Source organism: Haplochromis burtoni, unplaced genomic scaffold (assembly GCF_018398535.1).
Source record: "Haplochromis burtoni strain Fernald_Lab_line unplaced genomic scaffold, NCSU_Asbu1 Contig_87, whole genome shotgun sequence".
Lineage (NCBI taxonomy): Eukaryota > Metazoa > Chordata > Actinopteri > Cichliformes > Cichlidae > Haplochromis > Haplochromis burtoni.
Genome location: NW_024582448.1, coordinates 132,792 through 150,154, shown reverse-complemented (window position 1 = coordinate 150,154; position 17,363 = coordinate 132,792). Strand labels below are relative to the sequence as shown.

The 17,363-nt window shown below is 39.1% G+C and overlaps 1 protein-coding gene across 7 annotated transcripts in view; it reads left to right on the top strand.

Annotated features, from left to right (window-relative positions):
- Positions 1-886: 886 nt before the first annotated feature.
- The window catches only part of slc39a10 (solute carrier family 39 member 10), a 36,327-nt gene continuing 19,850 nt past the window's right edge, over positions 887-17,363 (top strand). The window contains exons 1-2 of one of the 7 annotated variants that reach the window (XM_042222484.1): positions 887-1,230; positions 14,899-14,977. Coding sequence is in view for 1 of the 7 variants with exons in the window: in XM_014334698.2 (XP_014190184.1) it covers positions 3,356-3,450; positions 14,899-14,977 (174 nt within the window). In the remaining 6 variants the exon portion in view is untranslated. The other 6 variants (XM_014334698.2, XM_042222485.1, XM_042222483.1 and 3 more) reach the window with 6 other exon arrangements.

Here is a 17,363-nt window from a genome sequence, read left to right as displayed (position 1 = left end):
TTAGCTGTGTGCTCCCATCAGAGCGTTCAAATGCCTCACGCTCACCTGCACACGCACACAAACTCAGAGCCACCTACACAAAGGCAGTGAAGGTCAGCTGTGCTCAGCCTCTTCTGTACCGTACCACATAATACGACCAGACAGGAAAGCTCAGTGCATTTCACCTTGATGGATTCCTTGGAGTGCTATGTTTTAAATCTCATTGCCTCAATATACTGTATAAAAAGTCCAGAGTAAATACATCAGCGACCAAACTGAGAGGTCACAGGTGAAACTAGCACAAAGCCTCTAAGGTAGTTAGTGTTCATGCCATAAATATACTATTTTTACCCCTAATTTTGTCATACAGTTGTTTTAATAAGACAAATTTAAGATTACATGACAAAAAATAACGATTATTCTAATAACTCACTTTAATGGGCTTTTTCAACAACTTAGTATGTTATAACTGGATCACGCTCAAGGGAGCGTTTACAGACAATTACACTATATTCCCAAAAGGATTCACTCAAGCATCCAAATCATTCAGTTCAGGTGTTCCAATCTGTGCAGTCTTACTGAACAAAATCATAAAATCAAGCACCTAGGCATGCAGGCTGCTCAATCAATTCCAGTGTGCTGCCTTGGTAGGATGCCACCTCTGCGCATAAAATCCAGCTGTAAAAATACCTCAAAGTCAATGTTAGTGGTCTTACAACAAAGTAGAATCGACTGGAAATGACAGTAAGTCACTTACAAAGTGGTAGACCATGTAAAATCACAGAGCAGGCTGTGGTTACCGACTTTCTGCATTGTCAGTCGTTACAGACCTCCAAACTTCCTCAAACTTTGTCTTCCGAGAAGAGCTAAAGCTTTTACAACTGCAAAGAGTGAACCAACATTAAGCCGTATGGATTAAGAATGGGATGTCACTCAAGTACATATATATTTGAGTAGGCAGACGAGCAAATACCTTTGGCTTTATAGTTTAACTCCAATGGTTTGAGTAACTTTATTTTTGGGATCATTTTTTACTGCATCACTAAGCTTTCTGCTGAGCTACAGCTGGCAGGCAGCCACACTGAAAGTATTCTGCAAGATATCTTGGTGAAGATGGAAATTAACGACTCCCTCGGTGATTGCTGTTTGTCCAGACCCAGAAGTAGTTCTGTTTTTTTAGATAAATGCTGCTGCGTGATATCCAAGGTCAAGATCCTCTTTTGGCTAAATCAGCTGAGCTTAGTCTTGAAGGTAAGTCTTCAAAGATCTCTTTCTCCTTTTTTGAGGCGCACATCAGGAGACACATTTTCTAATGTAATATAAATATAAACCCTTGTCTAGGTGATTAAAATCCCTGATTCCCAGAGACAGTGCTGAGGACATGACCTCTGTGCCTTCAGCGGTAGCTATGATCCTCTGATGGTCATGTGGCTTCATGTCCCAGTGGTAATCCACACACAGACTTTTGATTAAAAAAAAAAACAAACCCTGCTCAAGTTGGTTATTGTAAGACAAAAATTGTTTAGTTATGTTCTTAGCAAGCTTCACTCTCGTTTTTGTGTTGTTATTGTTGTTGTTGTATGCTTCCTGTACTTTTATAATACTCTGTTGCTGGAGTATAAGCTGTGTCTTTGTTTAAAGTGAATAAAGAACCTGCACATTAAAAAAAGGAAGATTCAGCTTATTTAAGCTGCTTATTCAGCCTCTGTACATTCCCTGTCTGATGGAGTGCGGAGCTGCTCCCACTTTGTCACGTTTAGTTCAGACTGATGGTTATTTTGTGTGATATATAAAATGAGATTTCTAATAGACCCCCTTGTTTGTGCTTCTGTGTGACTGCTTTGAATGTTTGGTGTGGGCCACTGAGATGTTTGTGTAGCAAGTGAAGACTAAAGTAAAATGGACAGAATGTTAAGACGTAGTTTTCACTTCATAGAAAAGGATGACTGACACAAAACTAGAAACTCCAGTTGAACACTTTGTCATACACTGTTAACGCCCTGTAATCATGGCATGTTTGTTGTCAGAGCAAAGGTGTTGACCTTAATGTGACACAGCCAGTGATCGCGAGTAATGAGGATGTGAGTTAAAATTAGAGGGTGTATTCATCTGATGAAGGCTTTGTTCACTTTCTCAGGTTGTTGCTGGCTGTACAGTTCTCTCAGTTCCCATCTCTTCTTCTGAAACCTCTTATAAAAGGAATTAACTTTTTCGGTTATAGATCTATTAAAAACAATATACATACTGCTCAATTATAGTTTTTTTTTTTTAAATTATATTCACCAAGACACTTTCACTTTGCTAATTATCTGTTGTAGCCTATATAAGTATATATAAGTTATTAAGGAATGTAAAGTATTCTTTTTCAAAATGAGTAAAAAATAATCAAGAAGATTATTCTAGAGTCATGTGGCAGCCCAGACACAGTTTGGCAGAAAGAAACAGCCAATGCAAAGTTCATCTAAATGTCAGAGAAGAAGATGAACTGCCAGATACACATTTTTCATGACTTTCAAACAAAGGCCAAACTGTTTCATTATATTCTTACACAAATAAGTAACAGAAACATTGCGATATGCAGTTTATTTAAGACTTGTATTTGTAAATTTAAGTCGTATTGTTGCTTATTGTAACTTATAAACAAATAAATTATTAAGTATGAAATTGCCATTGGTTTCTCCTAATTGTGAATTATAATTCCTTTATGGTTTTCTTGTTTAAAAACAGCCTGGAAAAGAAGAAGAAGAAGAAGAAGAAGAAGAAGGAGCATGATCTCTCTCAGACAGTCATATGACAGTCCAGTCACCCAGTCACAATTTGGTGGTTCCTTTAATGGTCACTTTGGCTCTATTGGTGATTGAAAGTCATTTTACTAGACCAAGAAAATATAACAAAGAGGGTGAAATGCTCCACAAACTTGTTTTATAAAGTTAGAGCAGAGGTAAAATCAATGAACTGATTATAACCATATAATTTTGGCTTGACTTTATTTAAGATACAGTGGTTTAATTTAACTTGATTGCTTTTAAACTCTTTTTGCTATTTAATATCTATTATTATTATTGAAACTGTGCTGTTACTTACTGCGCATACATTTCTTATGAAGTAAGATAATAACAACTATTTATAATTTGCGCCTCGTCTCCCTTAAGTGTAACATTAATAATTATAATATTTAATTATTTGCCTACAGCAAATATTTACAAACAGCCTGAGGGGAAAAAAGAACGTGAACTCCTCAGACAATCATATGACCGACCAGACACCATTTGGCGGAAAGAAACGTCAGCGCTTTCATTGGTGTACTGCGCACTTTACGTAGACTTAAGGACCACCCCCACGAACTCCACGTAAAGTTCTCAGCAGGCGTTGGTGAATGAGCTGGTCTCTCGTGCGTTCACGTAAAGCTGGACGACTTTTTTTTTTTTTTGGTAACGAGCGGAGAGGAGATGCACACGGCACTCGAGTGAGGTAACTATATAAAAAAACCCATTTGTTATCATTCACTCCCACAACATGGACCCGGGCAGCGTTATCCACGGCTCGTGGATTTTGTTCGCCGCTGTTGCGAACATTTGAAACGAAACATAACACCGTTCTTTATATCGTTGGTCTTTCTAGACTGTGAGCTAATTTCCTGTGAGTCGTCTGCTAGCTTATGTTAGCTGGTTGGATTGTTGTCTTCCTTTCCAGGCTAGCGTTAGCCTTCCGAGAACGGGCTGACTGTGGAGTGAGGGGCTTTGAAATAGTACCTCTGAGGTATTCCGGTGTTTTGAACATAAGCGACTACTTCAAGTGTTCATTTTTGTGCCTTTTAACGCTGTCGTGTTGAAATCACGTCTCAAGGACGCGGAAGTGTAGCACGCTTAGTCTGATATTCGAACCACGTGCGGATTTCAGCCCTCCCTCTGATCAGTTTATTGACGAGTGATTGGCGGTTTTACTGCGATTCCTCAACAGCAGACGGTTCTGCCTAGTCTAACTTGTGTGACTGGTCTGTTTCTGATTTTTATTGAACTTGTAGACATTACACGGCTTTCACCCACCTTGCTGAACACTGCATGCGTGGGGAGCTGCCAATGTGGAGCGACTGCATTTGGTGATATGCAAATATGGCATTCAAACAGTACCCTCCCTCTCTATAAATATTCACTCCATTATACTAAATTCCTGAGCATCACCACAAAGTCTTTTTATAAGCTCTTAATTGAAATCAGCATCGTCAAAGTGATCCGGGTGAAATGTCCGCGCATTTGTTCATTTTCTCATCGTCTGTCTCGTTGAATCAGTGATCCCCTTTTCAGCGTCCAACATTTATTTTCCTCCTGTTGCCAGCAGAGTTTACTGACCCGCGTAAAACTAATTTAAGTTAATCTGTACTACTATAACGATTGGATATTTGTTTTAAAAAAACTAAATGTTCAAAGTAACTAATAGCTAAAGCTCAAAATGGATGCGGTGGAGTAAACGCCCCCCCTTTACTTTTCTTGCAGTGCTGATTTTATTGCAATTGCAACTGCCATGTTTGACCGTCTTGATTAACAGCCAGCTTGAGTAAAATATTGCGTGCGTGTGTTTCCTCTACATTCGGTCCAGCGGCAGTGCTTTAACCTAGTTCATTCAATATTAAGTTGCAGTTTTAAGGTGTACTAAGTTGGTATAATAATACTTTGGCATTTCATTTCTGCCTATAAGGAATCCTGAAAGGGGAAAAATGTTCATTACTGGGAATCAATTAATTATTTAATTAATTCATTCATTCATTCATTTATTTATTTATTTATTTATTTATTTATTTTTAACACAGCGAGTTCTACCTGGCAAGGATCCGAGTGTGTGGCTGGTGGTGTTTGGAAGGTTGTAATACCTAATCTGAAATCCCTAAATCTTGCACTTGACAAATGCCATCTATGATATAGTAATTAAATAAAATAATTGAAACTAACCTTTTATCGAAAATTAAGGGGGAAGAAAAACGAATAAACGTTGTAATAAGTTTGAGGCAGACAAATTCAACAAATTAATTAGATTTTCACCTTGGTCATGGTCCTTGTGGCAAAATAGCTTCTAGTCTAACACTTTTAAAAATATTATGTAATGTTGTAATGTGGGCACTATGAAAGCGATGTCATGAAGTTTAATGCAACTCTGAGTTTCACATCTCTATGTAACCAGAAAGGCTAAAAATACTTCCTAGCACAGTGCCTTATTTGGTGTATGTAACACAATGAGTCACATTGAAGTATGCAGCTATGTACTGAATCATATTTACTCTCTGCTTAAAATATATGTGTAACATTTGGGTGGAAAATTGATGAAACAGCTACTGCAGGATACACACTCATTTATTTAGGTGTGCTTTGGTCTGACTTAAGGCCGTTGGCTGAATTGCTAAAGCTGGAAAGGTTGGCTTATTACATCCCCACCCCAATGTGGTTCCACTGCATTACATGCCATATCCAAACCAACCACAATTAAGGGAGTAGGTTAAAGATCTCACAAGTGCAGCACCTGTTAGCATCTAGATGTCCACACTTCTGTACATATGCGTTCTGCTTCGTTAGGTAATTAAATTAAATAACTCTTTTTAGTGTGGTTCCTTGTTCAGATATACTCATTGAGTGAGGAGGACTAGAAGGATCAGAATAAAGAAAGGCTCCTGGGATATACTGACTTTTAATCCCTAAAGTCAGGTACATACTAGATGAGTCTTGGGCAGTCCCAAATGTTGTGGCACCACATTGGTGGCCCTTTATAATCCCAGAAATTATATACGTAGCTATTTTAGCCGATACTGATCATTATTCATAGACTAAATAGTGGAATCATGTCTGTTTATCTACGTTTCATTGGACTCTTGATTATGCTCCATTGCCTACAAAGACATCCAGGAAATTTGGATAATGCGTGACCGGTCTGCTAGTAACCAACAGGAAACTGTATGAAATGAAATAAAAAATGTGAAAAAGGAAAACTGATTCTGACGAAGAAGAAACGTGTGTGTATAATTTGTTCTCCAACTAAAGAGGATGTAGAAAATAGAAAAGAAATAACAGCCGTGGTTCTTGGCCCTGATTCAATAACGGGCGCTATCATCATACAGTGTACTTGCATCAAAGTTGATGTCCATGTTTATTAGATTCGTGTTGCTCAGTGTAACTTGTGATGAACTTATAAGATTGCTGAAATCAGAGTGTGTAGACACCTTAATAAGAGTAGCTTATGTTGGATCCTGTAATTCCCATAATGCAATTGTTTCTTATGTTAGACTTTCTCTAGTTTGCAAATACCACTGATTTTCAAACTTAAGGGCTTGAGTTTATAATACAAGGGTTGTTGTAAACCAGCAGTCTTAAACCAAGGCTGAGATTACTCTACAATACAGGTCTGTTTATCCTGTAATTGTTAAGCTTAGGTACTAAACCTTTTTTTGCCATATGCAGTCATGTGAATACAGTGTGGCCTTTGATTTTAAGGTTTTTACAGCAAAACAAAAAGTCTCGTTAGATAAGAAACCTCATGTGAGTAAAACAACATTTTATACTATGCCATTATTTATTTAACAAAATAAGCCGAGGTTTAGAAGCTGTATGTGGGAAAACTAAGTAGAAATTCTTTTGTGGGGGTTAAGAGGGTAAGTAGCAGGCAGGTGCCACCAAGCAAATACAAATGTGATTCTTTGTTAAAAGAAGTTTTGGCAGTTTTGTGGTCTGGATCGTTCAGGTGTGTTAACACGTTGCTGAGGAGGAAAGACATCAGCTTTGAGCTTAGAGAAGCAGTTGATGCTGCCCTTCAATGCGAAAAGGGTTTTAAGGTCATTTCCAAACAACTTGAAGTCTACCATTCCACATGGAGAAAAGTTATTCACAACTGGAAAACATTCAAGTTGTCCATCTTCCCAGAAGTCAACATACCAGCCAATTCACCCTAAGGTCAGTGGTCAGAAAAACTAGGAGAAAAAACAAGCAAGCAACATGCATTTTAGCTTCTATAAGCCCCACTTAGCATGTTGAACATTAAAGTTTATGACATTACAATGAGAAAAAACAAGTATGACTTGTTGGAAAGAGGCTCTCAGGAGAAGGCCTCTTCTTTCTGAATAAGCAGACAGCAATGCAAAGGTTTGGAAAATTGCATCTGAACAAGCCACAAAACGTCTTTTGGTCTTATGACAAAGTCAAAGACCCTGGGCTGTTCACTTGCGTGCTCTAGAGTCAAATGTCAGACGATCAGCTGACAATCAAAGTTTGTCTGATACTGAGATAAGAAACAGAAGAATCATTGTACATTTTAAATGCTCAATGGGCTGAATGAAAAAGTGCTGCTTTGTAATGCACTAAAGAACCACTAAAAGTTCTGAAGAATTTTAAGAGGCAGATGTATGATTGAAACAGTGCTGGAACCCCCCCCCCCCAAAAAAAAAAAAAAAAAAAAAAAAAATCCAAAAAACAAAACAAAAAAACCCAAAAACCATCTGGCTCCAGCAAGTACAGATGGGAACCCTCTTAGTTCATCCATTATGAGTGTGGGACCAAATTTATCTCTCACATCAAATGCACACTAGCTTGAATGCTGTAGCTTAAATTGTGTTTTGGTTTCAGTTTTGCTTGCTAAACTTCTAAAGTTGGCTTACTGTGCGGCGAAAAATCAGGCATGTATGTGAAAGTGTTTGAAGATGGTTTTGTTGCTTATTTATGGATTACACTGGGATACAGAGATGGCAAGCGCCAAAAAAAAAAAAAAAAGAACTGGTCACATCACAAAGTAAATTTTCTGTCCTGAGTGTGTATTTTAATATGAACTAGGACATTTGGGCCACATCTGACCTGCTCACCGCTTACCAAAAACCAAGGCTGGATCAAGTCTGGCTGACACAATTGGAGTGCCAGAGCTGGGCAATAATTGCCAAAGGGAGGCCAACACTGTCTAACTGGGGAAACACTAATGTGATTAACAAGCCCGGGACTAACCCTACAATTCCTTTTAGTGATTTTTCTCTAATAAATGCTTGTACATTATTTGTAGCCTGTGGTTTTTTTGTTGTTTTGTTTATAACTAATTTTTTTCTGTAAGGCTTGTGCTGCAGTGTAATTACTAAAATGGCATTTGGCCATAATGTTCTCTTGTTTCACCATAAGCCACTGATTTAAATCTAATGTTGTCACTTGATTTTTTTTTTTCTACTTTGACCACAAAATTAGTCTTACTAATTACTTACATTACTTCCCTGTTAACTGTAATTAAATCAGGAAATTATGCAGAACATGGTGCGGTGCAATAGAGTGGCTAAGTGTATGTTTCATTGCAGTTGGTTTGTAAGTGCAAAATTCTGCTTTAGTTTTTTTTAAACACCTGATTTCAGTTTCTAGTTTAGCTTCAGGTAACAATACCCTTGGAATCTGATTTGGGTGATAAAGTCTTTCCAGTGGCTTTAACTTTCACTGTCTGGAGTTGAACTACCTTTAGTTAAACAACACCTGTGCTGAGGGCAAAGTTTAGATACTTTATTGTGGTAAAGTCAGTACTGCAAAGGCTTCCGCACAGAGTATCACTGCTGCCATGTTGTAACTGAAGAGCGTCCACACAGAGGTCCTGGTATTTATTCGTTTCACCATCAGCCCAGTGACGAGGATTAGCGTGTTCTTGAGTATCACAAGGTAGTATGTTCAAAAAATTAAGCTAAGTGTCTTTTGTGGTTAGCTGACTAGGTGACTTAAAACTAGCAGTTGTTAAGAAAGTATTCGAACCTTCTGCTTTATTGCAGACTCGGTAAGATTTTAAGTGTCCAAGAAAATTGTGCTGAGAAAAACACAGTGCTGTGGGTCCTGTGTGCTTTGGAAGGTGATAGGTGTGTTACATGTGCGTTGTTGTGCTAAAGTAAAGTTACTGTTTTGGAGCCTGTTGTTGTTGTTGTTGAATGTTTCTAATGTCTTCCAGTTGCTCCAGATACAAAGATGTGTGAAATGATAATAAATATAACTAATCTAATCTCAGTCTTGTGTAAGAAAAACTTGAGTAGACATGACTTGGGTCAGTGGTGCAGACATCAGGAGGTACAGGAGTTTAAATTCTTTTATTTGATTTTTTTAATTTTTCATGAACAGATATGAGACAACACTGTTAGGGGGCATTTGGTTCATTTCAGGTTTGCAAGTAACTAATTTACATCAAAAGTCAAATAATAAAATGGGCAGAATGTCCTGGTATTACACATCTATGCACACATCTATGCACAAGTAGTTGGTCAGGTGGTCGATCCCTGACTGCTCAGACACACACATTCCCCCTCTGTGCCTCCCCGCCTCTCTGCACAAATTAGTTAAATCACTGGACTCAAAAGCCTCAAAACAGTCAACCTGTTACTTATGTTAGTGCTGCGGTCCACATTCTGCATTTGTCCGGCGTGAATTTGTGCCTTTGTTCAAATGTTTTGGGCATACTTTTAAATCAGAGGTAAGGATCACTCTATATTTCTTTTATTTTGTTGTCTTTTTTGCATTGTGTATTCCTTTGCTGATAGTTGAGTTCACTTGTATGTACACTATCCAGCACTGCAGTCTGAATCTGTTTTTGCACTGTGATGAGCACGCTTCCAGGCCACAGAGCATCAGCCATGCACCTGCGTCTCACCACAGCAACCTCGTGTCATTTAGCTGCTTCTTGAATTTGCCTGCAGAATCCATGGCTGTAAACAGCAAATTCAGCATCAGTGTACGCGTGAGTCAGTGGCATCGTGCAGAAAAGATGTTTATGTTTGTACAGCATTGTCACGCTCTCTGACTGCAAGGAGTTTAAGGGGAGTTGCGGTCTGTTTACATGTGAACCTGAAGGTGTCACAGAAGCCGACAACCTATTTTCAAATCCCAGTGGGATACTGGGATTTAACCATATGGCATGTGCCAACCTTGTTTTCTCAGATTTGTTTTACATGGACATTTAAGGGCTTTTGGAAGGATTTCTTGGTCATTCATTTACCATGTTTTTCAGTTGCGGACAAAGTACCTTGGGATCAGTTTGTAGTAGTCTTCACCTACCACCTGTGCTGAGTCTGCTGCAATGAAACCTGCACTGCAGCTCATGATGAGATGGTTCTTATGCTAGGTGATGCATATACAGAATAGCTACTTCTGATAAGAGGATTGCTGGTTTCACCTGTTGAGATGACTACCTTTATCATTGTTGTTACCAATAACATTGGTAAATGCTTGTCCACGGTTTGACGAAAGTAGTCCCTCTGTAACCGCAAAGTGTAGGCTTGCTTGTGCTTTATGAGGCAGTTAAGCTAGGCTGTAACAGTTTGCTGTTGTGTGTCAGTGCTGTAATGTCTCACCACTGTTGAATGACTGCTTAGGACAGCAGTTATGTGTGAGATAAAAAAACAATTCACAACCTATTATGTTCCCTGCTGTTTTTGGTGATTGTCTGCAGAGATGCATGACCTAAACTCAGGTGTGTCATATGTTTCCTCTCCTGCCACGCCAGACTGTGACTGTGGTCCTTCTTTTTTTCCTCAGACCATCTGCTGGCAGTTTTGTCCATGTGGCAGCTGACATCTGCCCTCTTATGTGGGCCTGAGGCCTTACTAAGAAAACCCTCTTCTCTGACATGTTGTTTTTTTCCTGTCTCAAGAAAAAAGTTGTGTTCCCATTCCCCACTTGGCTCAAGGTTTTAGTTATGTAGCTTCCCGGCTTATTGGTGTGGATCAAAAAGTGGAGGCTTAATCCGCTCTGATGTAACCATCACAGGTCTGTAAAACTGCCTGACTTTTGGGGGGATTTATCACATTTCAAGGCTCAAAATATTGCAATACTTGGGAAACCATGTGTACATTTATTGCTTTTTAAGTAGAATTACATTTCTAAGGAGTTGTAGTCAAATACGCAGTGTGACAAAGTACCCATGTGCATATATCTCCCAGCCTCACAAATCTCTTATTAAATTTTTTCTTTTATTGGTCTTGTTGGCACAAACCAATATACTTGTTTTGTAACCGTGAGCACAAGAGGTTTCACTTACATGTCTTTAGTACCAGAATTGATGTTTTGCTTCATTCCTGTTTCCCTGCAGACACCGACCTCATGCCGAGATGAGAGGTATGTGTATGGTCGTGTGAGAATCATATGAACCAGCTTACGGGTCAAAGTTGGTTTTTCTTTTTTTTTTCCTGCAGAGAAATAACAGCATTCCTTTAGTTATCAGCAACTTTGAGGAGAAACGAGGACATGTTTTTAAAGATTAATTTATAAGTATTATAATGCTAGCTTTTTCAGCTGTACGGCTTAGTCATTTGGCAATGAGATAACACATTCCTACTCATATGGTAGCTCCAGTTTGCAGAATGAATCAGGAGTCAGTCAGATAAACTATTATTAGACCTTATAGATGTTCTCTAATTTTGTGTGTTGTAGAACAATAGTAGTTATGCTCAGTGTCTCTTTTTTAATATAATATAGCACCATTGTCGTTTGGAGTCTCACCTAAACTAATATTACACACAGCTGACTTCTGAACCGAAGTGTGCTTAAGTAAAACCCTTCAGGGTTTGAGTGCTGTTGGTGGACCAGAATAAGAGGTTTGCTCCTCTTATGAAACAAACATGCGTAAGAACCTAACAGTGAATTCAGCTGTGGTGTTTTGTTTTGTTTTTTAGTTTTCTTCATCTGTTCATCTCTTTGAGAGATTTCTAGATACACTTTAAAGTCAGGGTGAGACTTTAAAGCTGCCAGTGGTCAAAAGCTTTTAAAATGGGGATGGGAGCATCTGGTTTATGTTGCAGATGCACAGTTGGGTTGTAGCTTTCCCCTCCTTGGGGGCGCATAAATGGCACAATTCAGTGTTCCTGAAGTCCTCAGAGAAGGAAGAACAGCCTTAATATTCAACAGTTTTCATTTGGAGTATTGCCTTATACTGGTCATGTAAGCACATTGGGCATTTACCACTTTTATCTCAGAAGGTGCTAAAGAAAAGCCACCCAGCCTGGTGATTAAGCTACAAATATCCAGATGCAGCTAGGGCTGTTCGATATAACGATATGTATCGGATAACGATATAAAATCGTCTATCGTTTCATTTTACGCTATCGTTTGTTTTGTGGTGTTGTAAAATAAACTGTTTAGGGCAATATTTTTTTCATGGTTTTGATGGTCACTGTAGTGGCTATATTAATTTCCTAAAGTTCTCTCTTTGTCTTATTTTTAATATAACCACACTACAGATGGACAAGTGCCTGTTTTTTATGCGTTGTCATTAGCAACAACGACGGCAAAACCATCGCGTGTCCGCTGGTTTAGTTTCCACATTAACCTTTCACAATAAAGTTCAAGATCCTGTTGAGACTTTTCAAAATAAACGGAATCACGTGAAAGATGCAGAGTGTTTACGGATGAGAAGCAAAAAAGAGCTGCCAGGTGCTAAAAAATAAACCTTAGACTCAAACGTTAGAATAGGCTTTTCCCTGCAGCACATTGTGTAATAAATACTCACAAAGAAAACGGCGGGCGTTACAACTTACGTCTAAAAATGGATCGTTTCATGCATCGGTTAAAACACTCGACTCCAGGTACGCCGCCCAGCTGGAAACACTTCACTAAGTCAAGCTGCCCGAGATTCACAGAATTTACAGAAAATGTTACATTCTTGTGATTTATATCGTTATCGGGACGATAGATGTCTTAATATCGGGATATGAGATTTTGGTCATATCGCACAGCCCTAGATGCAGCCATGTTTTTCTTGGTTGTGTGTTTTTTTTTGTTGTTTTGTTTTTTTTTTGTTTGTTTTTTTAAAAGGTCAGGGCACATGATGGTGTTCTTGGCATGTTCTGATGTCAGATTTATTAACATTTATAGAAAAACAAAAATACATTTCCATCATATAGACTGAGTCAGATTTCAGACCATTTTCAGGTCAAGCCTAATATTGTACAGTGTAGTCAAAACGGGTAATTAATACAGGTGGTGCTAATATGTGCAGTTAGCCACGGAAAGCCATTTAGTGTTTACTAAGTTTTAATTGGTGATTATGGGTACTATAAATTACTGCGCTGATGCGTAATGATTTAATTTTCTTCCCTTGGCTAAGCTAAATTTCTGTCACCTTAGAGTTGATAGCCTTTCCCTTTCGGTCGTTTTGCTTCTGTTAGTGATCCCAGAGCTGAGAACATAAAAAACCCATTTCCTTTTCGCCGCTTCTCTGGTAAATGTCTCAGATTCACATTCGGTGAAACTACACTTCTTTCTTATTCTTTTTATTGCTGTGTCTGGCAATCACAAGAAGGTGCAAACATCAATGTTAACTAAAAACTATTAAATAAAAGAAGTTAACAGTGCATCCACTCTTTCTTGCACCATGCACGCACACACCATCTGAGAACAAGAATGCAAATGCACATTTCTGTCTTTGTGTGTGCTGTTTTAGTTGTGAGATTTATCCATTTGTCCTCAGGTGTAAAGATTAAATTTGGTCACCATCGTCCTCGGGGAATATGTATCACTCAAGATCTAATTCTGTTGCCTCGATGTGGCCTTGCTCTATTTTTGGACTTATTGTCTCACTATAATGGTTGTAGTTCCTTGGGCAAATTGGCCAGAGGTTGTGCTGGTTATCCACTAGAGGTTTACATTGACAAGGTAATTTCTTTCCCAAATTCTTAATATCTAAAGTATAAATATCTAAAGAAACAAGATCAAGTACAGATTATGCAGTAGTACAACGGTCTGGGTCACCTGCAGAAGGTACTGAGATGTTGCAGGTTACATTAGACTGTATATAAAAGATGGCCATCACTGTGATGTTATCCATTGGTTTGTAAAAGCTGAGTGTTTTTGCCATTGTCATGTTTTCTTTCTGAAACCAGATGTTATGAGCACTGAAACTGTGAGACTACAGGCTCACACTGCAGGCTGGCTTTGTGTCTCCTTCTGAAGACCAAAGTCTACAAAATGAATTTGTCTATGAATATCACTGAAATTTGAAAGCTCCCCCCATCGAGTCCATGAGCTGTTCTTTTGAAGCTTATATATAACTAATCTCCAGTTACCTTATTCTATGATCTCAGTAAACACATTTCTAGTACGTCGTTTGGCAAGGAAAGTCACTCCCTGCAGGTATTTGGGTTTAAGCCATTTTCAGCTGGGCTTTCCTTTTCAGACCCAGAAGATATGTCCATGAAGTCTGATTTTTCCATCCATCCTCCCATTGTTTACCACTTATCTGAATGATAGAGGCAATTTGCAGCAGCAGTCCAAGCAGAGAAGCCTAGACTTCCCTCATCCTGGCCACCTCTTCTTGCCCATCTGCCTAGATGGTGGGCCATCTGGAAGAGGTGGACAAACTCCACTGGCTCCTTTCCAGGTGGAGGACCAGCAGATCTAGCAACCCTGACCAGCAAACCTTAGAAGGAAAATAATTCTGCAGCTTGTATCCGGAACCTCATTCTCCCAGAGTTCATGATCATGGGTGAGGGTACAAACCCAGATTTACTGGTAAATCAAAAGGTTTTACACTCAGCTTTTTTTCCACCGCAACATATCAATATAGCTGCACCTATTAGTCTGTCACTCTCACACTCCATTCTGTCTTACTCATGAACTAGACCCCGAGATACTTAGGGCATCAACTTGTCCCAGACTATGATTGGACATTCCACTCTTTTCCACCTAAGAAACATAGTAGAGATATAGTTGTGCTAATTTTCATTACCGCTGCTTCACACTGGGCCATGAACCATTTCAGTGCAAGCTGAAGGTCAACAGCTGATGAAGCCAGCAGGACCAGGAAATCCTTAGGTCATCAAAGTGGAGACCCTCCACCATGTAGCTACGCCTAGATGTTGTTGAGCTTGTTACTGCAATAATGCTTCATCACCTTTTCTTTATGCGAAAGACTGATTCTCACTTCTCTGCCTCCCTTTTTTTTCAGGGTGCAAGTTTCAGAAGAGTTGTTACACCCCCATTTAATTACACCAAGACTGGGGGCCAAGCAGGCAAAGAAGTGTTTGGTGAGTGAAAAACTTACTGCAGTGTGCTGTGTAATCAGATTTCCCACAGATTCAGGTTCTGTGTGTGACTGTGTTGGGGATGTGGGGAAATGTGTCAGGGTTTTTCTTGGCTCAAAATTGCCTTGTGAACACGTAGTCTACATTTAGTTTAAGGCAAAGAGTCTGACTTACCTGTGCTGAAAGGCAGAGACCTGTTTGGTGGGTAACAAGTCTGTTTTTATTTTCCCCTCTGCAAATCATTCATACAACATACTTTCTGTGTTTGAGCTTAAACTGGTGTCGGTTGCTTCAGATCCTGTTAGTGGATCTAGCTCATAGTGGATCTACCGACCAGCTGCAGTACAAGACAGTGTTGGAGTTCATCCCAGCGTGGGACAATGTCCTCTCTGGGAAAGCAGCTGAATGATATCAAGGATTCCCACAACAGTAGCTTGGCTAGCAAGACAGCCTGTAGGGACAACATGACAGCTGGGGCTTTAAACACAAATTTAGAGGATTGTCTGATTGGTTCTGTTCTCTCAGACAGGAATAGATAGATTTCTAATATGAGTTGCCAAACAAGGTACATAGGCACCTGTTTATACACCTCAGCAGCCCACGGAAGTAAAGTGTGTGTGTGTGGGAAGCACTGGTGATAATAGGATTATTTTCTTAACATGTACTGAAACAACTGCGATTAAACAGTTCTGACCGCTCAGTGAAATCAATTTTATATTCAATTCATGTATATGTGAACATAAAAATTCCAGAGAGGAAAAAATATCCCTTAAAATTGATTTGTCTTGCTTACGTTTTACATTAGCTTTTGTAACACACAATTAAACTGTAGCACTCGATAGAGATTCTGTTGTTTCCAATAAAGGCCAAGCACAACAAAGACTCCAGTCAGGAAACATTGCAGGCTCTGTTGCTGCTGAGAGGGTGTGCTCTTAAAAATAGGTCTTGCTTTGCCCCAACCTATCTGCTGTTAGGTTCATAGGTCACTGCTGTCTCATGTTTATAAACACCGTCTTGCCGGCAGCGGCGAAGTATGCTTCTAACCACACTTAACTACTGCAACCTTGAGTCAGAACACCCTCATTCAAATTTCACACACCATTCATTCAAGAGCACACTGTGGTAAGTTGGCTTGATTTTAGTTTCAGAGTGAAGCTGGGATTAAGTAACTGAATTTTTTGTGGTTTTGAAATGTTTAACCACCTTTTGAAGGCGTTTGCTTGAATGCGGTTTAAATGTGTTTGTAGGGGTTTGGGTCTGTTTACTGTAATTGGTGCAAAGAGCAACAATTATGGTGTTCATTTAAAACAAAAAATGGCATTATATTGCAAAAGTCTGTAACACACTGATTCTGAACTCCATTATGAGCTAATAGTCTTTGGCTGATAAGTACTGATGCTGTCTGGACAGTGATTAAGGCAGTGATGAATGAATAGGGCTTTGATTTTATGTTGATTGGCTTCTTCTAGAATTTTCCTTTTGTTATAAATTTGAGTGGAAATATATTTGTATCAGAAGGCGTCACTGGTTGGGTGCATAGATTTAAAAGGCTTTTTTTGTTGTGGGTATGACTCCTGTGTTACGCATGTAAGGAGATAATTTTATCTTATAGGAAGGAAAACTATGCATCATCCTAAGATAAAATATTGTCATTGGATAGATTCTCCTTATACTCTTAACCAAGGAAAGTTTTTGTGCACAGATCTGTTTCCTTTCCTTTGAGTTTCTATTTTGATATTTCTTGCTGTTTTGTGGATATCCAAAAAGAAATCAATGCGGTTAAATTGTGATGTTCTTTGTTTGTGGTTCTCACACATGCCTACGGTGTGCAGTCTGTTGTTAGTAGCCTTGACAGCTGTGAGAAGGATCTATCATCTTCTTTGTCTACAACAGTATTTGTGGTCTGCACAACACAGATCTATTCCCTCATGATGTGCATGTTGTAAATCCTCTATAAACTTTACTAACAAGCTGAAGTGTGTGTGGAGGAGCGATTACACACATTTGTCTGGTCTCTTCTGTGTGCCATCGCACCATTATCCAGCAGTATTCCTCATATGACCTCTCTTTATTTCTCTCCACCCCTCCTCTCTCGCATCACCCACCCACGGGCTTCACGAGAGACCTTATGAGGATCATTTGACTGGAATGATACTGCTGCTTCAGGCATTTTAAAGTAGGGGGAAAACAAGCAATTTGTTACACAAATTTATGCTCCAGAAGGCTTTGTGATTCAGTCATTAGATCTGTTATTCTAAGCTGGAGGTAGCAGCTTTGAATCGCCTTTTTATCTGTGGTGTGCCAGCTTTTTATCTCGCATCTTTTTGTGTGTGTCTAACATTGTATGTGAACTTTTAAACTGGAGGATGTCAGTGTGTTATTGTGTTAG